The 21,912-nt window shown below is 41.5% G+C and overlaps 1 protein-coding gene across 6 annotated transcripts in view; it reads right to left on the bottom strand.

Moving 5' to 3' along the window:
• NRXN3 (neurexin 3) overlaps positions 1 to 21,912 on the bottom strand; it is a 1,344,032-nt gene that overhangs the window by 128,454 nt on the left and 1,193,666 nt on the right. For 4 of the 6 annotated variants that reach the window (XM_090033810.1, XM_090033811.1, XM_090033812.1 and 1 more), the window contains one exon: positions 19,001 to 19,308. In XM_090033810.1, coding sequence (XP_089889936.1) covers positions 19,001 to 19,308 — 308 coding nt within the window. Of the gene's footprint in view, positions 1 to 19,000; positions 19,309 to 20,938; positions 20,999 to 21,912 lie in introns of all 6 variants that reach the window. The other 2 variants (XM_090033813.1, XM_090033814.1) reach the window with 1 other exon arrangement.

Raw genomic sequence — 21,912 nt, 5'->3', positions numbered from 1 at the left:
GTGCTGAGGAGGCAGCTCCAAGGAAGGACTGCAGGTTTTGAGTTAAACCTTTGCTGTTTCTATATTTGTTTGTTTTATTATTGATGTTGTTTCCTATGGGGACAAGTTTGCCCCAGGGAAAATAAAAGCTGAGTGACAACCTCCTAGAGGTACTAACAAATCATTTTAGTGATAAGAAGCAAAATAAATGGGTTGTACTGAGAAGGGGATATAAAACGGGTATTACAATAATAGAAATAAATGGCACAGCACTGTTGCACCTATAAGGACAGTATTGTCACCTCCTTTCCAAAAGCTTTCAGCACAAGAAAAAGGTCTACAACCATGCACTTTTTCTAATAAAAGATATTATCCACAAGAATTCTTGCCTCTTCCATAAAGGAGACGTTTAAGAAATAAAATAGATTAGGAGCAGGATTCTCCACTCACTCACTCATACTGGCTTTGCTCTGGTACGGATTGAATGCTGGATAGTATAAACATAATTGCACTACCTTTAAACTAGCAAGTGTAGATAATGGCATTGTTTTAGCTGTGGCAGCATGGAGTTCCTTACAGGCTAATTTATCCTATGTCTTGGGTGGGTTTTGCAGTCCACAATAAGCTTTGTGTTGCTGCTGCTAGACATGTACTGGTACCTAAGCCAGCTTGTTTCAAATGAGCTTGGGTATATCTACACTTGATCTGAGCCTTCAGGAGGCCAAGCAGTGATAAAATGCTATACTACTGTGCAACCTTGCTGTGACTACTGTGTTGACATATCCTCGAACTATACCATTATTTGCTTTGGAAACCAAAGTAAGAAGAGACAAGACAAACAAATAGTATCAACACAGCAGATTAGGAGTCACATTAATCCATAATATAAGAACAAATGGGAACTCAATATTAGAATATCAGGCAATATCTCTTAAACAAATAAAAACCACTCTTTCATAATTTGTGGAACTGACTGCTACTGAGACTAACACAGTAATTAATGTCCCAGAAGAAATAGGCATTTTGGATGAACATTGTCTGAAGTAACACTAGCTAGGACAATATTACAAGGACACTTAGTCCTCATACTGAATAAGCTAGGCCAGCTAGAGGCTGAGCAAGAAATCCAGCACATATATCCAGAATCTGTAATTAGGTCTATAGTAGGGATTACACCTTCTTCTGAACCATTCCACGTGATCTCATGTCTCAGTTACTTTATATGTTAAACACGTTCATTTGTTTCTGAATAGTTCTTTGCTATGCAGGTTCATCATCTTCCTACATTGAGGTAACTACTTCCTTCCTTCTGCATGTCATTTAGAAATAGAAATGACACACAGTAACAGAGAGGGGATGTGGTACCAGCATGCTAGGACCACAAGGACAACAGGCATTTTGTTGGGGTCTGAGAGGCAGTCCCATTACAATACAAAGGACAGGGCTTTGTATCAGATTGAGAATGCAACAAGTGATGAGTGTGGGGGTGGAAAAAAGGAATGAGGGAGCGAAAGAGGGAGAATGTAACGAGGGGAAAAAGAAGGAATAGTAGGATGGAGAAGGAGAGTGATAAGAGGGGTAATCGCTACAGAGGAAAAACGATGAAAGCTAAGACAGAAAAGGGCAAAGCAGCAATCTGGCAGTCTAACAATGTTACTGTGAATTCTTCTGGGGAGACAGTTGCTGCTGACGGCATGTCATAAACATTCCCTGGCAGAGCAGCTTCAGAAGGCGCAGCGGAGGTCACTCCGAAGCATGCTACATCGCAGAGAGCCTTTTCTTAATTTAAAAAAAAATTCCAGAGTTTGACATGAATGTTTTTTCTTTGATTTGTTTTTAAGCTCTGCATATAAAGACAACACAGTAAAAATTGAAAAGCACTTCTGAGCTCATCTTTTTACAGTGGGCTCAAACAACACAGCCACTGTTTAACTGTCAGCCTGAGGAATACAGAGGTGCCAAGTTCAAAGTGTATTTTAACAATTAATACTACACTCCTGGCCAGCAAAATAATTAGGGTCCATTTTGCACAGAGAGAGAGAGAGAGAACTCAGAATTAGTAGGTATTCAGCCTGGTGATGAAGGAGCAGTGAACAGACCTCTTTCATGAGATTTCAGCTCAGAGGTCAAATTCCAGGGTTCTTTGCTGATAGGGAAGTGCTTAGGAATATTTAATGAATGGCTAATGAAACTCCTTTGCCAGTTCAAATAGGACTTCAAAGTACCAGAGCTGTCATGGAAGGAGCAGCACTAGTAGAAGTAAACTATTTGGTGAATATACCTGCAGAAGAGGATGTTTGGCAGAAGGCACTGCCTGTTAGTGACAGCTTCAGAAAAATAACAACACTTTCTGCTATTACCACAGAAGAAAACTGGTAACACAGTTAGCAGAGTGTACTTAAGCAGCGTATGACAATTAATTCTCAAGTAAAGCTCCAATCTCCAATTAATCATGATGTGCTTCAGAAGGGGCTATATATAGAAAAGTGAGATCTTCCCTCCAGTTATCATCACAGAAGATTGTGTACCATATTTTGTGATATGCTGGGGGACTACTTTTGGGGTCTTGATACATTTCTACTGAGGTTAATTACATCCTGCTATTCTTCATTTGTTCTTTTGTTTTAAGTCTATTTAGCAAATGTCATTATTTGGTGTTATACGCTACTGGTAGTAGGGTTGTGGTTTGTTAGCACCCTATGATCTACCTCAGAGATGGCTGGATTTCTGTGATGGAAAAAAACACCTGTGGGTTTAATTTTTTATGTTTATAAACTGTTTTGGAAACTTCTGATGGTTAAATTAATTGACATATGTACATTAGTACTATTATGCAATGATCTGAAATGTGCCAGACTGACATTCCCAGAAGCTGAATCTCTCCATTATTTACTGGCTGGATGTCAAAAAGCATTATCCTTACAATCCCATAGTTATCAGCAGGAATCTGGGTTTTCCATTTCCCACAGAAAACCATAGTAAACCACAGATTTTACCTTTTACCGGAGGCTAATGCAGATTTCTCATTTTATCAGAGAAGCTCACAGATTTTGCAGTTTTGTGATGATGGGAGGGAGCAGGAGGAGGGTGGTCAGGGGACACCATGTACATGCACACACACATACATGGACCCAGGCAGCCTGGAGAGCAGCTCCTGCAGGTAAGTATGTGTGTGTGTGGTGGGGGGGGTGGTATTGAACCCCTGTAGAGAGGGAGGGAGTGGGGGGGAGTTAGGCAGAGCTAAGGCTGGAACTGGGGCTGCTGCCCAGCTGGGCGGTAGATGGGGCTTGGGGCCCAAGGCCACAATATGTGGCTGTAGGGCTTCAGCAGAGAGCGGGATGGGGCAGTGAGCAGCGTGCTGGAGGGCGAGGGAGTGGAGGTGGGGAAGGCAGGACTGGCTCCCCAGCGCTATGCACAATCCTGAGGGGTAGGGGGGAACTGTGCCCCCAAGATCTGCATGGGGCAGGGGTGGGGGTGGGCTGCGGGCTCAAGCTTCTGCCCTGCCGCCCTACCCTGGGGCCTCCACAGCCCGCCAGGAGCAACCCAGTGCAGCATGGAACAGTCGGGCCACACAGAGAAGCTGCCTGCTACTGCAAACTCCACACTGCCCTGGTGACATGTCCACTGCATGTGGAGAAGCTTTGATTGGTGCAGCCCCGCGCCACTGCCCTCACTGCAGCCTTGCACACAGGAGGGGCATCACTAGAGCAGCGCAGAGCTCATAGCAGCATACAGCTTCTTTGATTGGGTCCCCTGTTCCCTGATGTGCCAGATCGTGCCCACTAAGCTGTGGAGGCCCCAGGGTAGGACAGCAGGGCAGGAGCCCAAGCCTGAAGCCTGTACCTGCCCCATGTAAAGATCTGGGGGGCGTGGGTCCACCCTGCCCCCAGGGAGTACACGCAGCACCAAGGAGCTGGCCTCACCTCCCTCCCCACCCAAGCACACAGCCTGCCCCGCACTCAGATCTGGGGAGCACGGGTCCCTCCTGCCCCCTGGGGAGTGCATGCAGCAGCAGGGAGCAGGTCTCTCCTGCCTGGGCCCACAGCAGGCAGGCAGCAAGGGAGATCCAGACTCTACTCTGCTGCAGCAGCTGTGACCTTCTGCCAGAAGCAAGGGACTGTAGACCCCATAGGCCTGGCAGCTGGGGTCTCCCTCCAGCATGGTTTGGAGGCTGTGGGGAAGAGCGAGTGGTACTGGCAGGGCCAGGGGAGGGGGGTGAGACGCACCACCAGGGCTAGCGGAGAGGAGGGGACTCTGGGGGCTGTTGGGGGGAGTAAGGGGCACCAGCAGGGCTGGGAGGGGCTGTATGGGGGGGTATTTGGGGCACCAGAAAGGCTGCAGGAGCTGTAGAGGCTGTTCAGGGGAGTGAGGGGCACCAGCTGAGCTGTGGGAGGCCTTTTATTTTAATCATGGATTTGGGGGGGGGGGGTTAACTGAGAATTTGCAATGTTTTAGCAGGGAACACCAGGATCCCATGATTATTAGCTTCTTTTTATAGATGAAGAATCTGTGTCTATTGGTCGAGGAGCTACGAAAACTAAACAGCTTGTCCGGTCAGTAAACTCGTCAGCAAAAGCAACACAATTTCTGTTGTATCGCATGAAATTCAGAGCTCTGCCTATGTGGATTCTGTTCTATTGATCAACGTGGGGAGCCCACTCTTCCGAGTATTGAATCAATTTCTGAGTTTTTCCACATCAGATACAAAAAGGAGAACAAACTCTGCATTTTAGACTGAGAAAGACTGAGCTCTGGCAAGCAGTTTGAAATAACGCAGGCCAATCAAGTTATAATTGGCTTTAATTGGAACTCCTGCACACTGTAACATTCTTTACTAGCACTCAAAATGATCATTCTTTCCTGTTTTTGAAGGCAGTGAAGGGATCCTTCAGTCTGACCCTTATAACCTATAGCCTTCAAGCTCTTTATGAGTGAGCAGCAAGAAAATCCTAGCAGCTTATAGCAGAAGTGACACTGGGAACAATATGATCCAGACAGGTGAATAACCACTGTAGTGGTGACCAGTAAAACAGACATTCACTACTGGGGAAATATCTGTGCAGACAGGCAATTAGCCAAACAAAAAAATTTCATCCCATGCAGGAAAAAGAGGTCTGGCAAAACATGTAATTACCAACATTTTCCATTTTTCATTTTTAATTGATATGTTACCATTTTATCAAACCTATTTTAGTTTTGAAACCTGTCTTTGAGATAAATAAAAATTCCAAAATAATTTTGGATATGGTAAAAATAAGCCAAAAAATTCAGATGAAAAATAAGGGGTTCGATTGGAGCTCAGCACAATGGAAGGATTTGGAATGTCTTGGTGAAATTCATTCTTCAGGTTTTCAACAAGCTTAACAGATGGAGAGTGGAGAGTGTTGTGTCACTTCATTCATGCCTTTAATCTTCTTCAAGTTTATTAATAAATAACACTACCCTGACCTTGAAGAGGCTGAAGTCAGACCATGCCCCTGGTTCCTCAGCACTTTGCACACCATAGTACTGAAGTCAAAGGAATTAGCTAGGTGACTAAAACATAATGGGGTGAGGAAAGGTCTTCTGGGTTAAACCAAGTTTTATAGAAGAATTTTAATTAGCAAGAGTTTCTTGTTTCCACAGAAAATACAAAATATTATTAGTTTGCTTTCTCTTCCCTGGACCTGCATGTAAAACTTGTACATCCTTACAGAGGCACAGATTCCTGAGCTGGACAGCTCTTAGATGGTACAGTGATGGGTATGACAGACAGACACATGCTTTTAAATGCAGCTGTCTTCACTGTGGCCTTGTATAACAGTAATCATTCCCCTCGTCTCCCCTGCAATGCCCCTTTGGAAGAAATGAGATATGACAGTATCTAAGCAGTCACCTTTCACTGCCACCATAGAAGACATGTCTCTCAAATTTAAAAAGGAAAACGAAGTAGGGCAAAAACAGTTTACAACCAGAAGACAGAAGCCTCAGGTTTGTTTTTGTTTTTTAAATGACCTTCATTTACGGCAGTTTCTAAACAGGGTTTGAACAGGAGAAAAGTGCTCAGTAATTCAAAGCGACCAAGCCTGAAAGAGGCAGAAAGACAGCTGGTTTGTGCCATTACCTCCCTCTACCTTTAAAACAATCCTTGATGTTGTAAATGGTTATACTTACATCCTCTGGTCTATTTCATTTGTAACTTGCTTACAAGAGGAGATGATATTTATGTCTCTTCACTTCCCTCTCTGTTCCTGAAACCCTTCCATATACCCCCTGACAACCACTCCATACAGTTTACCTCTCTAATCCTCCTGGAAGCTTTTGAGGCCAGGTATCCATCATCACAAGAGTAGGTTTGGAAAAAATAAATCCTTGACAAAAATCAGTGGAAGAACCTGCTGACCAAGGAGAAACTCTACTGTTTGGGAAAAATGGGAGGTTAAGGTTCATAGGAAGGACACTGACAACTTGAATCAAAGGTCCGCTTGGTCATGTTAGCAGATACCTGTGCCATGAACTGTCATAGACCTGAAGGCGTAGTTAATGAGTAACACAAGATTCATTACATGCCAAAGACATGGTGAACTCTTTGCAATTAGTAACTTACCTCAATTACTACAATGCCTCTTGAGACCATGGCAATTAAATCAGTTTCTGGCTGCATGATCCTATTGGTTGTCCCTGTTCAGATTGTTCTTCTTCCCCCTTACTGCTTTCCTAGAAGGTGCATATAACTGGATCCAAAACAATATATTTTCATCTGGGAGGACAATACAAGCAGCTAAGGGCAAGCAGTGAGTGCTGGCATTATTCTGAGGCAGCTCCAAAAGCCCTGGGCAATGTTAATAGTTGCCTTTCACAACTGACATTTTTCCTGTTCAACTTCACTGAATACTACTCTGGACTTAGCATGAGTTGAGTTAAGCAGGTTACATCCTCTGATACCCAGATACCTCTATAGTTCATTTACACCCAGAGTTCTATTCACTCCAGTTTCCATTATGCCAACAAGATACAGTGAGCCTCCATCATTCTGATGATGACCACCTAAGATCCATGCATCCACTGCACTAAAGACGCTACCTGCTTCTTGTAAACCTGGTTCTGCAGCAATGTGAAAAAGCAGATTGCAAAGTGATGGAAGACTGTTTAAGCACAGCAGATAACATAGGGATTTACATATGGAACTGGCTTCAGTGGGAGGTTAGCATATACAAGGAGTGCAGCAAGCAACTCCTTAGTTACAAGTATTTCATTTGTTCACCTTTATATTTTACTTGTCCATTTGTAAGTTAAGATTATAACTTCAGTTATAATGGTCAAAAATAGCACTGAAGACCCACATATGCATGTAAATCTTAATATAACCCAAAGAGACCACAGACGTAACCAAGAAAGCTGGAGCTTATTTTGTTGTCTGAAGTCATTTGGGAGCCAAGACCATTGCATTTACAATTGAGCCCTTAAACGTATTTCAGAAAGCTTTATCTTCTCCATCTTGTCAGTGGGAGTGTGCACTGTCACACCAATCATCTGAGATGAACAACTGAGCCAGGAAGTACTGAGGAAGGTGATCCTGTACCCATGGGATCTTCCTGCAGCACCACCCAGTCACTCTTGCTTATCCTTAGTCACATATAAAGCCTAAGCATGTGGCTAAGTGTCTCATTAGTATGGAAGAATCACACTTAAATCCATGTTTGCTCATGCATTCCTCTGCTCTGTTTATGTGTTTCCCCTCTTTGCTCTCCTGAGAGCAGAGGAATAGACATCCAAGAGGAGTGAACACACACCTAGTCAATGCAGAGGAGATAGCAGTTTAATATGAGCTGCACCCATACACTGCCTCTGTTCATGTTGGTACTGAAGCATAAGCTAAGCTCTCTAGTGTGCTCTGTACAGGACCTACAGAATCAAAGCCAGAAACCACAGACAGGCAACACACCAGTAGTCAGAGGGCTCAAAACAACACTACAAAAGAACAAAAGGCAGCAACTGAAGGAAAACCCAGTTTTCAGTTGAAAATTCAGAAGTAGTTTCTACAGCACAGTACAGACTAACAAAATATTCTGCAACCTGCCCCATGAGGTAAGCCAATGACAATTTTCCCTCTTACAGGCTGAGAAACTGAGATATAAAGTGGGACAGAGACTTGCCCAAGATTATACAGTGAATGAGAAGAGATTTAAATTCAGCATCTTCTAGCACAGAAACCTGATGCTCGGACTACTATATCACACTGGTTCTCTAGTTTAACTTTCAAAGCCCTAGTCTATGGCAGCTTGTGGCTCTCTCAAACATTACTGCCTTCCATCTTTGCCCTTGTCTGTACCATTCATCTTCTAGCCATTGAATCTGTTCCCACCTGTCATGCTCCCTGCTCTGCTAATAGATTAAACTTTTCCAATAAAAGAAAATGATATTAAAGGAATAATAACAACACTGATAACGAGAGTCTCATATATATATTTCTTGCTCCTCCCTCAATGTCTCCCCTCATTCCACAGTCTTACAGCAAGAGCAGCATTAATCATCAGAGCAGCAGCTAAGAGATAAGACTGATCAGACTCTTGCTGTACATTAGCGTGTGTATGTGTGTGTATACGTTTGTGTAGGAGAGAAGGAGCAGCAGAATAATCTGTCATTTTATACATTTATATTGCTGGCCTGAGTCAGGACTACTTCTACATTGTTTCTACAGATTGAAATCATTCATGTCCTTTCACTCCATTAGAGGTCACTTTTCAGGTAAAGAGATGAAATACTATGACAAGTTATACTTTAGAGTGCAAGGTGCTGCATGCACAGTTAGAGAACATACTGTGATTTCTTCTTTGCCAGCAGGACTGCTTGTGTATCAAGGATTGTTTCCCTTGTTGGATAATATTTGCTAGTTCTCCTCAAGCTGAGCTGGTTTGGAGGTCTTCAGAAGATTTTCAGATGTCTCTAGGGCAGGTCTTTGTCAACCTAGGTAAACCTTACTCAGAGCTGAGAGGGAAGGATCCCTGCAGCCTAAGACACCTCCACTGAAAACAGTTCTTGTATTTAGAAGAGTGTATGCTGATTTGAGGAAAGGATTTCTCTTCTCATTGGTGAATGGTTCACAAGTTTGCCAACTGTCCATAAGTGACAGATAGTAAAAATTCAGGCTAGAAATGCCTGTCCATAAAGTTTATAAAAGAAATCTTGAGCTGTCCATAAAAATACAAAGCAATGGGAGCTGATTGAATATCCCCCGTCAGGAAAGAAGATGGGTGCAGTGTTGAAGAACAGTCAAAGCACAGCAGTTCCACCTAGTGTCCAAGAAGTAGTTCTGTAACCTGCAGGTAGCCTTCTCTCTAGGGCTTTGTAGACCCTTTCTCTCCATCCATGTGCTGCTGCTTTATATCCCACTGGCAACCTATAACATGGTTGTGTCACAGGTAACCTTCTTTGTAGGTTCCTGCTGGAATGCAGGAGGTGGTGCTGGCAGGATTAAGGCAAGTGGGGCGAGGGAGGGCAGCATTGTGCAGGGTACAGTTGCTGGCATCAGGGTATAGAGGTGAGTAGGGGACTCCTGGGGAAGCAGCTAAGCATAAAACCATTGCTACAGTCAAGTAAGGTTGCCAACCCACGAATTTTTTTACTGCAAACTTTTCACTGACAACTATTTTTTTATTTTACTTTTGATTGATGTTTTACTTTTGGTTGGTGTTACACCCCTAAATTTGAACCTGGAATATCTATGTGGGATCTGGCAGCAGGGCAGAGCCTGTCAGAAGAGTTACATTTACATTATGTAAAGCATGCATCAGTAAAAACATTTGTCAGTAAAAAAGAAGTTTAGTTGTCAGTAAAAAGTTTGAAGAGTGTCAATGAAAAAAAAATTGTGGTTTGGCAAGCCTGATGGTATACAGTATATAAAGTCTTTCTTTCCTTTAGCTATGTCATTGCCAAAGTGGGCATTTGAACATGAGAAATTGGAAGAGAGGTGCGACAAAACAGTGTGGGTAATGAGCCTCCTCCACTTCTGGTTTGCTCAAAACACATCTGTTAACGATACCTTCCTGCCTCCCTTCATCTCTGAATCCTTCAGTTGACTTCCTCTCTCTAACTACATTAAATTCACATCCTTCATCCTTATACAGAAGGCCTTTCAGAGCCTCAACCTACCCTGCATTTTATCCCTTATTCTTCCTTTTCCCTCTCTGCGTCCTACTCAATAATTTGAGTGTTCTCATAATTTCCTTTTCCCTTTGTCTACTTCATACCTTCTATTAATCTACCAATGTCTGGCAAGGTAAAGGAGCTAATGTCCCTTATGCTGCCCACAAAATACTCTGTCTCTCCAATTTCTTCAACTACATCTAAAAGGAAGTAAAGCCTGAAGTGCAGCACCAACGTGGTGCACAGAAGTCACTACTGACTGTGAGAGAAGACTGCCACCTGCTGAGCCATTTCAAGGATGACCACTTACCAGACCAAATTCAGAAAAGATGGCTTTCACTTGCACCAAAGACACAGTGACTTAAATATACAAGGGATGGATTTGTATCTTATGCAATACGGAGAAGATTAGAACCCACAGTTCTACTTTTCCACTGCAACGTTGTTAAAATAAGCACTTGTGTTTGGGGAAAGAGGATATTTTATGATCCCAGTGTACTGTATCCAACACACTTGTAGAATATGCAAAAGGGAAGAGAAAGGATTGCCAGTTCTTTGGTTTATACATCAGCCAGGTTTCATTGAGCCATTTTCCTTAATCAGTTAATCACCAGGTTCAAGAGCCTGGTACAGCAGACATGGCTCACAATTCAGTGACATCTCATCTCAGAGATGAAAAAGAAACTGGCGGGAATCCTTCTGTTTTTGTTAGCTAACAGCACCATCTCTCAAAAGAAAACCCAAGGCTTTAATTAAATGGTTTCAGAAAGTGGGTCTGTCATAACAGCTCAGATGTGTTTCTAATTTCCACATAGTCATTCAAATGAGAGCTGGGAAAGGTAAGAGGCACATCCCCACCTCTCAGCCAGCCTTGTCAAAAAACAAAATGGAAATTTCTTCCTTGTAAGTCTTCTGGCAATGTCTGCAGCTTCCAGTCATTTCCCTGAAGTGTATAAATAGCAAGCAGAGCAGACGCGCCTTAAGAAAATGTGAGCCAATTCTCTGAGTACATCTGAGCTGTAATAGTTGATTCTACTCTATTTATTTCTAAGCAGATGTTTGATCTGTATTGTGTCTTTTGTCATCTACTGTTGTTGTACAACCACCTTGGAACAACAAACTCTATTTCTATTCTGCCAATGTGGCCAGTGATCAAATTTGTGCTTGTTCATAACACTTAGCTACAGTATCTATCTAAAGTTCCTATATATAATCTGAACCAAATTTTGAAAGGAATAACCAAATTGTTCCCACAAGATTTACAAGAGCTCCTGGCTGGCTGTGCCTGAATATGAGAATCTTTACCCATAAAAAGGTGCACGCTGACTGCCATTTCCCATTTCCTAGGAAATCGATCCTACCTGTTTCTAATAGCTTTATCTTTTGACAATCTTTTGCATCTGTTTCTGATGGCTGGCTAAAAATAAAAGTAAGGGGGAGGCAGGGGAAAGTTTCCATTAAACATGTTAACTTTTTATCCGCTACATAAGAAACAACACTGTGCAACTCAAAACCAAGAAATAATCTAAAACCTGAAAGATTTAGAAAGTCCCTGTCTTCATGCCCTGAGAAAAATCTATCCTAGGTTACATATTCCTTGGTAAGACTAAAAACAGAATTTGGCAGACCACATTAAAGCTGTATTTCAATACTTGCTGCTGCAGGTTAAAGAGGTTGGATATCTTGCCAGCTTTTGTAGGCATAAGTCAATCTGACTCAAACCTTTTACTAATTATCTGTATAAAGAAAATGTGGATCCCAACAAAACCCACACATGCTAAGCATCTGAAGTGTGAAGAGATGCCATCTGAAACTGGGCTATCCAAAGAATATACACCGAGTATACACTGAGAAATAATGCACAGCAATTTGTGGAATCTATACAGTACTATGATCCTTTATTCAGTAGTTCTACTGGAATCATGAACCTGGACCCCACGTATAAGGTATTACTGATTTACGTAGGGAGCGAGAGGGAGGGAGAGAGAGAGAGATCTGGTTTCTAAGTGCAACATTACTATGTTAGTATAGCAGTAGTCTTCATTAGAGACATGAGTCTTTGTTCAGTTCCTCCAGCATAATTAAGACCAATTAGTACATGCATTGGTGGGCTTCCACATTTGACCCAGGAAATAATAATTTCTTGGTACCATTCTTCTAAGTGCCAAACGCAACCCAGCACAGTGTAAGGAACACTGCAAGTGTCATTTTTAAAGGTGATGTCAGAATAAGGTCCTAATCTTTTAGAATTATTTTTAAAAATCCTGACACTTGTACAGGAATAGGAGCATTAATCTGGATGTCCTGGCCAAAGAGTGTGTAATTATTTGTACCTTTCGAAGTGGCTATTCAATTGAAACTGGGAGAAGTTTGTATTAACAGTTTCCTGTTCTAACATTATAGCATAGGATTACAATTCGTTGCTGAATATTTGCCATATTCCACCCAAGAACTGCTGCATTTCAGTGGTGGGAGGAGCTAGCCTTATAACATTATTAAGTGTTAAGTGATCCCTTGTTATTGCTGTAAAAAAACCCTCTTTCATCCATATAGAAAATCATTCTGGATGGAAACTTTCTGGACCAGATTTAGATTCTTACTCTCAACCACTACTTTCTTTCTCTGCCCCAAATCCCTAAACATCTGGCTTGTTTGGGAAATACATCAACTAGAATGAGCAAACCAGGCTTTGTGGGTTCCACTGCAGTCATGAAAGAACTCTCTTGATGTATTCACTGAGGGCATGGGCAAGGGAGAGAGATGATTACAGGAGGGCAAGATTTGGAAGCTTTAGTTTCTTTGCAATGAAAAATACATTCATGAAAGACAAGGAAAGAATGAACAAAAAGCAGGGTGCATAATTTTATGCATTACAAATGGGCCAATGAAATCAGTCCCATCAAAAGCTTTTTTTTTCTTTTCCTTTTTTTCATTAGAAGATTTCAGTCTTGGGATGAAAATGTCACTAGAGATGCCTAACAAGCCAAGAGTAAATTAGAGGCTGATTTCCTTTCCCAAAAATTATCATCTAAAAGGGAAACGGAAAATACCTGTGCAAGTGCAAGGGGGAAGAGATGTGTATTTTTCTTGGATGACTGTTAAGGTTTAATTGGACTGACAAATCATCTGTGCTTTTCTACTTTGCAAGACATGGTAGGAAAGGATCCCTCCTCAGAGTTGCACATTATGGAAGGATATGAATCAAGGCTATTAGTTGTGTTTGTTATTGGCTAGAGTAAAATGCCAAGAACCAGAGAAGCCTACTCTGACCAGAACCAAGGAAGCTGGACTCTTGACATGAACAACAGAAATTTTCCCCACTTTCCATTACTCAGCACCTTCTCAAATACGTTACAATACTATATCTGGCATTTCTATGGCATTTTCCACCATATTTGAAAGACATCATGAATAATTATTTTAATATCCCAGCTACTTTCTCCAAAGATAACATAACCCAACACATTAGGGAAGGATTCACATCCTATATTATACCAAAAGGGTTGGAACCACTGGCCTAATCCCTTTGGTGCTACTTTTCCACTGCAGTGCTTTCAAAATAAATACATGCTGCAGGAGAGGGGAATAAAGAATATTTTATTATCCCAACGTAAAGCTTCTAACAGGACAGACCATGAAGCATCCAGCCTTGACTACTCCAGGACAATGAAAGATTACTAAACTCATGTTGCTTTAAATGAAACATTTCAAGCTCTAAAAAACCTGTGCGTCTGATGACACCTCAGTTGTTGACTTTAAGGGGACCTTTGCTTGGGTAAAGACTTTATGACTGCTTTCCTAGTGACCCCAGAACTGAGCCAGATGGAAAGTACAGCACAAATGAAGAGAAATGGAAGTCTCCTTATAAGGTCTTTTGAGTGGTGACTCACAAAATAAGCACAGAGCTGGCCAATATCAGCTTTATAGTAGCCGGTCTGGCAGCAAATCCAAGAAAAGGAAAGCTTCCTCTACCTCATCACATTTTCAGGCAGCCTATCCAAACAACACTAAATTGGTCTACCAAAAGATGAGTCTTGTCCTAATTAGGAAGCACAGGCATGTGGGGTTCAAGGTCTTTAGCAATTGAAAAAAAAAAGACTTCTAATTAAAATCCAGTCTGCTAGAAAATACACACCTGACATGGGGCAGCATTATGACCCTTGTCTAATAATAACCTGTGCTCCATTGTATTTCACTGTAAGCAGAAAAATAGCTGCTTGCCTTTCTGCCCTTTGCACGGTATTATAGTAAAGGAAAACTCCCAGAAAGAATATTATTAATATAAGAGTGCCTGGTATATCAGGGCCTGAGGTTTGCAAGAGTAATTTGATACAACACATGTCATTTCTGAACAGATTTATGCTTGAATCCAGAACAAACCTGTGCTTGAGAAGGTCAAAACAGCATGTGTACTTAGGGTCAACAAACACAGCTTTGTTAGTGAGATATAAGAGCATTGTATTAAATTCTTTGAAACATACAAACATAAAAAGAATCCTTTTCTATCATTTTTGTTTTCAATGAACTGAAAAACACAGCTCTAGGGAAGAAAGACATCTTCCCTCAGGGCTTCACTAAGTCACACATACGCCCCAACCACCTAACTGTATCAAAGGAGAACCACTGTCTCATACAACCTAAACTGTTCTTCAGACACCTCGCAGTTTTCACTGATCTTACATGCCGTAAATTATTAAAATGATAAGTGCTAAATCCCGATGGTGAAGTTACTGACATTACTGATGCTAAAAATCATATCCAGTAATATTGTTTTTCTATATCCATTATGCTGCATATTTCTCCAATGTTACATCCTATATCTGGGCCTTAACAGAGGGAGAAGCATAACTGTGTTTCTGTGAGTTTGTGTGCACGTGTGTTGTATACATTATTTTAGAGCCCCTTCCCACTTTTACAGGCTCTTCAGATTAAGCACACACACTAAAACATTTGTGGTAGTATTTAGAGTACTTGACTGGTCATAGATGAGAACCCCATTTTGCTATACCCCTAGCATAAAAGATAAAAGAATGGCCCATCAACCAAAGTGCTTACAGTCTAAATGTAAAGATATGAGAATAGATGGACACTGGCAAACAAATAGAGAAAAGGGAGAAGGTTAGTCAGCCTGATAGGCAGTACTTGTCAGAACATCAACAGGTTAACCTTTGTAGGCATCATGATAAATGAGATTTTTAAGGAGGGATCTGAGGAAGAATATAAAATGGTTTATGGACAGTAACCCCCAAGCATTACAGAAAGCACAAAGGTGTTTTTTGAAATTCTCCAACTCAGCAAAACATATTGGCATCACAGACTGATTGGAAATGGAAGTTTACTTTTTAGTGCTGAACAAGAAATGATACATGAAGAAAATATAGTCTGAGAAGAACCTCAAAATCATAGGTGGTATTGTGGGGCCACTGGTGTTGTGGGGTCCCCTTTCACTGCAGCTAGCTGCAACAGCAGGTGGTAGCTGCTGAGGCAGGAGGCCTCCCCTGCTCGCAAGAGAGGAGTGGGGATGTAGATCTAGGCCAGGAGGTGGTGGTGGAGAGAGCAGGAATTTGTGGCAGCTCATCAAGCTCCTGCTGCTCCCTGGCAGAGAAGCTCCAGCAGCAGGCAGGGGAACTGTAGGCACCCCCTGGTGGTCACAGGATACTAGGCAAGCTGGACCTAGAGTGACCAGGTAAATAGCAGTTCTTATTTCTTAGGTTGTTAAAGGTAGGCAGTAGAAAGTAATAACAGAGTGCTATTATACTCTGCTGGCTGTATCTTATGCTGCCTGAGGAATTAATTTGATCTATTAGATGTCCCCCATTTCTTAGATCTACAGTTAGAAGTAGTGGTACCAAATTTGCCAGCATTCATGTTGAGTACTGTAAGTCACAATTATAACTAGGCATCTAAAAACCACAGCTCATATTGCTGCCTAAAGAGAAAAGGATAATTTCTTTCTATCTCAACCACACAACATAATACAACTTAAGCTGACAGTCAAACAACTCTACCAAGAGAGAGAGGAAGAAAGGAGAGTCATCTTGTACCATGACAGCAATAAACTGGTCTGCTCTTGAAATGCAGAAAGTTGTAATGGAGGTACATATTGACTTTTATCTTCCTTTCAGTGGGTAGAGTGAAGTGTCAAGAGTTATTGCTTTAATATCAGCAGAGATGAGGCCATTTGTTGTGGTGCGCGTGTATCCAGGAAATCATTGCTCTAACCATGTTTTTAGAGGCTCTTCTACACTTTATTATATCTCTTTGATGCCTTTTCAGCACACAGTGGTCTTGACTAGTGAAGTGCCATATAGAGTAGCAGAAAGCTTTGTGTGAGATTTCTTCTTCAAATGATCATTTCCAGTTCTAGAAAACCACAAGTGGTCCAATTCTATTCTCAGTTACACTGACATAAATCAGTTTAATTCCACTTGGTTATCTACATGTGAAATGAAGGTGATGTAATAAACTCTGAAACAGTTCACGCCAGAGTACATTGCTTCCAGGTGCAGCATCTACACATGTACCTGCAACAGCAGCACTTTGAGCCAGGGCAGAGCAGCCTCCGGCTGGCACCAGCCTTGGCAGGTCAGTCCCGGGGTCTGTGTGGCAGCATTGGGCAGCAGAGGGGTTGTCTGGGGCATGAGAGTGCTAAAACTTCAGAGCTGCGTGGCTAGGCAGGAGCTTGGCCCCCTGCTGCCTGGGCTACCTGGGTGCAATTTACACCCATGACCACCAGCTACATGTGCATTTAGTCGCACTTAATTACTCTGCCATGTGACAGTACTGACAGTACTATCCTATGGAGGATTTAATTTGTTTACTGCACCTTAATACTGGCGCATGTATAGACTGTGATGCTTTACTGCAGAGGTAATTAGTTTACTCTGAAGTAAAGTGCACATGTAGATACACCTAGTTCCATACATTATGGCAAATCTCCTCCACTGCAGTATTGTGTAACAGCAGTATTTGGCCTATTTACTTCCCTGAGCAAGACATTTCTTTAAAATTCTTCTAATAGTCAGAGAAATGAGTTGTCTCTCACAAGATCTGACAGACCCCAACAAGTCCTGGGGTATTTCTCCTCATGTTGTTGACAATTATAATTCATGCACCAGTTTTTGAGGGTAATAACTCAAGAATCCTACTGCTGACTGGAATTTACAGACTGTCAATGGGGGAGGGTAGTGTTAAGCCCTAGTTCAGCTTTAATTACTTCAACTAAACTGCAGCAATTTTCACTGCAATAATAAATACCTCCCCCAGAGTGAAGTAAAGTTCTGCATTTTCACATCATTCATGAACAAGATTAGATGAAAAATACAGAGAAAGAAAACACAGGGAAAAGAATAAGAAGCCACTGATGAAACCTCAATCACTTAGAGAAATCATACAATGTTATATTATTAATTTTGTCACAATTTCATTGAACCTGTTCATTGCAAAAGTCAAGAATATGAATGCCCAAGAAAATTTGAGTCAAGGAGGCAAGTGGACTCATTTTAAAATATTTCTTTTTTAAGCAGCAATACAACTTTTCCTATCTCTTTTGTTTAGGGTTAAAAAATCACTGGCCAAATTCTCAGCTGATGTAAGTAGGTGTCAGCCAGCTGAGTTCAATGAACACATTTAATGTCTATCTGCTAAAGGTCTGGCCCCTCATGTATTATAAAACCGATTATTTTGCTTTTGTTACTATCACAGTTGTAGCCTACAGGAATGGAAATAATTAATGGGATCTATTTCATATTTCAGTGTTAACATCCATTATTTGCACTTTACTTTTTATTATGTGTAGGCCATGGCTATAAGGTACTCAAGTTACTGAAAGGCAAGCTAGGGTCTCAACTCACTCTTCATTAAGTACTCCATAGTAACTGCTAACACTTACTTCACAGTAAATTTGAGGTACCTTATCACAGTTTCAATGAGGAATAAACTACCTCAATTTACTATGGGATAAGAGCATGCATGTGAGTAGTTGCTACAGAATATCTGACAGGCTGTAGTTCACACCACAGCTTAACTCTCAGTAATATTATTGTGTTCTTATACCCCATGAATGTTGATCAGACAGTTAGTTTCTGAACAATTTCATACCCAAGCTTTCACATAAAACCATTGAATTTTTTAATGTTACAAACATAATTGCATTTGCACAGCTAAATCTATTTATACCAGAACTTTTAAACTCAAATCCAGTGGAAAATCCTGAAGAGTACTGTGACACTCAAAAGTTTACCTACGTCTATCCCAACCATACAGTTAGTTGAATAAAAATATCATACACAAGAGTTCTTTTCTGCTGATCGCATATTTTGGATAAACTCTTTTGGAACACATACATTTTGGACGAAATGGATCTGACGGAGCTCCTATAGCATTATCTAAGAGAAAGCTGTAACATCAAAAAGAAAAATGGCTTACCCTGAAAGCTATGCTCCATTGCCTTTTCCCCCATTGAGAACCTCACCATTGCAGAATATATGGAAGAATAATAATAAATAATAATCTACATACATCTCATTAGGCTGTCATTGAAACTCCCTAGTGATAATTTTTTCCACTTCTATCAAAACATGCAAACAATGTGGTCCAAATCCTGTTCTCATGGTGCAATGTCACTGGTAAACATTGAGTTGCACTGGTACAAAAACAGAATTTCACCCTATTATTAAAAACATGTGCAGTAAAAATGAACCCATTTCTGCTTGTTTAAACCAAAAAAGCATCACATTCTGTGCTGATTTGTACCATATATAGTCTTATTAAAACCTACCATTTTGTGGAGTATAATTCATCTGAGAATGCAACCAAAGAGGCTTACCTAATCAGTCAACTAACAATTAAAGTATAAACCAGAACCCAAACAAATGGAGAAGAAGAAATGGCTCACCTGGATGCTAGGTGGGGAACGGTTTTTTCGGGTTGTAGTGGTGGCCATGGTAGTGGTGGTTTCCATCACTGTGGTAGACATTTCTGGTGGCATGGAGGTTGTAGGTGTTGTTCCCAAGAGGGATGGGACTTCTCCAACAAGCCGGACACTTCCATTGATTTTAATGTTGGGGTTGTTCTCTGCTGCCATATTCAGAACTTTCAAACCATTGTAATAGAGACCGGAGAGCTGGCCTTGAAAGAGACGTCCTCTGTCCTTCCCTCCAATGGCTATTTGCGCCTGGGTGTTGAAGATCGTTAACTGTCGTCCTAGTGAAGGGGAGGAGGGGGGGGTGAAATAACATTACTGACAGAAATTTTCTGCAATTTCTTACCTTGAACTGAGTCCCAACAAGAATGGGCTGAAGATGAAAGCAGGTTCCCTAGTGGTGGAGATTAAATAGTAGAAACTGTGAAGCAAATTCCTGTTTTAGACTAATTAATGGTAGACATAGTCCTGAACAAATGAACACTGGATCCTGAAATTCTCACTTTAACCCACAATTGAACAATGAGAAAGTTTTGATCCAAATACAGAAATGAGATGCAAATTTTGCAATTTGGGTCTATTTTTAATTACAAATAAAATTTTCATGTACAGTTACTCCCTCTAGTGGCTTTTGAGGATGCAAAGCAACCTGGATCCTAACCCTTCTCAAGGCTTAGCCCAATATACATGGGAAAATAGTTTGGACACTGACAGGTAAAAAAGGAGAAATTCACTTCTGGAGATTCTGAGAATAGGCAGTAAAAGAAAGATAAACTCTAAGAAAAGTGTGATCCATGGGCATCCTGGGGAATATAGAAAAGCTTCAAGTAAGAGAATGTGACCTGGAAATTAGCAAAGGGGGAAGGCAAGGAACCCCAAACATCCGAAAATTCCAAATATGAACATTTCTAATGTAATGAAAAACAAGGCTCTTAAAATAGTAAAAGGTGATTGATTATTCTTCATTGTGCTCACCATGAAAAAGCTACACGTGAAACTCATTTTACAGGCAGCAAAACTAAAGCAAAGGCAGGTTAAGTGATTTAGCCAAAGTCACAAAGGGCATTTTTACATGTGCTCTGGAAGGTGTGTAAAAGCCGTGCTAATTAAAAGCACCCAAGCCACGCTAGTTAAAAGCACCCAAGCATCACATGTATCAGTGTTCCCCACACCGAAAAATTGCAGCAGGGCGCTTTGAACTAAAGCTCACTGAATGAGCTTTAATTCAAAGCACTGCCTCCTGCCATTTTTCAGTGCAGAAATGCTGATACACATGATGGTAGAGTCTGCTAGGAGCACTTTTATTTCTGTGCTCCAGCAGACTTGATTAATTGATTCTGCTCCGACACATTGGATTTCCAGAGTGTTGGAGCTGGCTCCCTGCATGTCTATAGGAGCCCATAAATTGGGTCGGGGAGAGTTTAACATGGAAAAATCAGCCAGTTGTCTTTTTCCCACAGAGCATTCAAGTCACCCCCAGCCCAGAATGACTCAAATATTACCTGCTTTCGCAAACTACCCTAGACCAATTAATTGAAAGTATTAATGATTCTTCCCACTGCAAAGAAAATGGAGAGTATTTTTCTCTCTGTCCAAAGTTTTGTAGTATGTCAATGGATCTACTGGATTAACAGGGAACCAAAGTGGCCAGAATTCAGGCCAATCAAAGCAGAGTCAAACCATTCTTTACTAGATTATTCAATTTTGTTACCCCTTTGCCATCCATTTTCACAATATTTGCAGTATTTCACCATCCCATTTCCTCTACTCACCACTCATGTCCCTCTTTCTCTAGTCCACCCTGATAAGTAGTGTGGAATACCACCATGTAGTAGAGCAGAGCCTGTCTCCCACTGATCAATCCCTCACAGCCAGTGGTTAAAGCAGATCAAAATAGGAGGGGGAGCTCACCAATTTTGGTGGTCGTCGTGACGGGTCTCGAAGTCAAGTGGTGATGCGGTGTTGCATCATCTTAGGGTGACAGGATGAACCATGGGAAAGAGAATGGGGACAAGAGAAGAAATGTATCTGAAAGGAGTTTCTGTCCCCAAGGAGGGCCCTAGCTAGCCAAGCAAAAATGTATGTGTCTGTGTGACATATGGAAAGGTGGGGGTGGGGCGCACCTCCCTAGCACTCCTCACACACGTACCTAAAAATGCCAACATTTAAACTTGGCCAGGATGGATGATTTGTACTGATGAAAAGCAAAGAAAATAAAAATGGAGAGAGTAGCACTTCATACCTCTGAAAAATCATGAAACTCCTGGTGCAATTTCTTGCATTTCAGGAGGTTTTAAAATTTACCAGGAGAGAACTTTTGTCCCATTAAACCAGAACCAGCTAAACATGAAAACAGGGCCTCCCACTGTGCAAAATCTAAGTAGTTTATCCCCTCTGCTATCTCAAAGGATACTGGGCTCTTGCTTCTATCTCCCATCAATATTCAGCTCTCTTAAGCAAGTCTCTTCCTTCACTATAAGTTAGGGCAAATGGTAGCATGCTTTTGGCATTAAAGCTTCTGTAAAGCAGCTTAAAGCTTTGTGACTGACCAGGTCTCCTGAGGGGATTTTTTCCCTCCTGCCTTTTTATTTTACATTGCTTTACCCAGACCCTTAGTGGTTCAATTTTTCCCATGAGTCTCTTGAGGATTGTTTTCTCTTTTCCCCCAGCCTTTATCTTGTCCATTTCCCCTCCCTTCTTCACTGATTTCCCTTTGGCGTCACACTCTCCCTTTCCCTTTCCCTTTCCCTTACATGGTAGTACCAGGTGAGGGAGAGGAAGTTGATAAGGGCTGTCTTGCTACTCTTGCGATCTTCTTCCTCTGAAATGGAGGGATTTGCTCTTGAGGAAGCAATTGTTGCCGTTTCCCCTTGTCTCTCCAAAGG

This window comes from Crocodylus siamensis, chromosome 2 (assembly GCF_052110815.1).
Source record: "Crocodylus siamensis isolate JL-2025a chromosome 2, ASM5211081v1, whole genome shotgun sequence".
Taxonomy (NCBI): Eukaryota; Metazoa; Chordata; order Crocodylia; family Crocodylidae; genus Crocodylus; species Crocodylus siamensis.
Note: the sequence above shows the minus strand (reverse complement) of the source record. Positions and strands in the feature narration are given on the sequence as shown.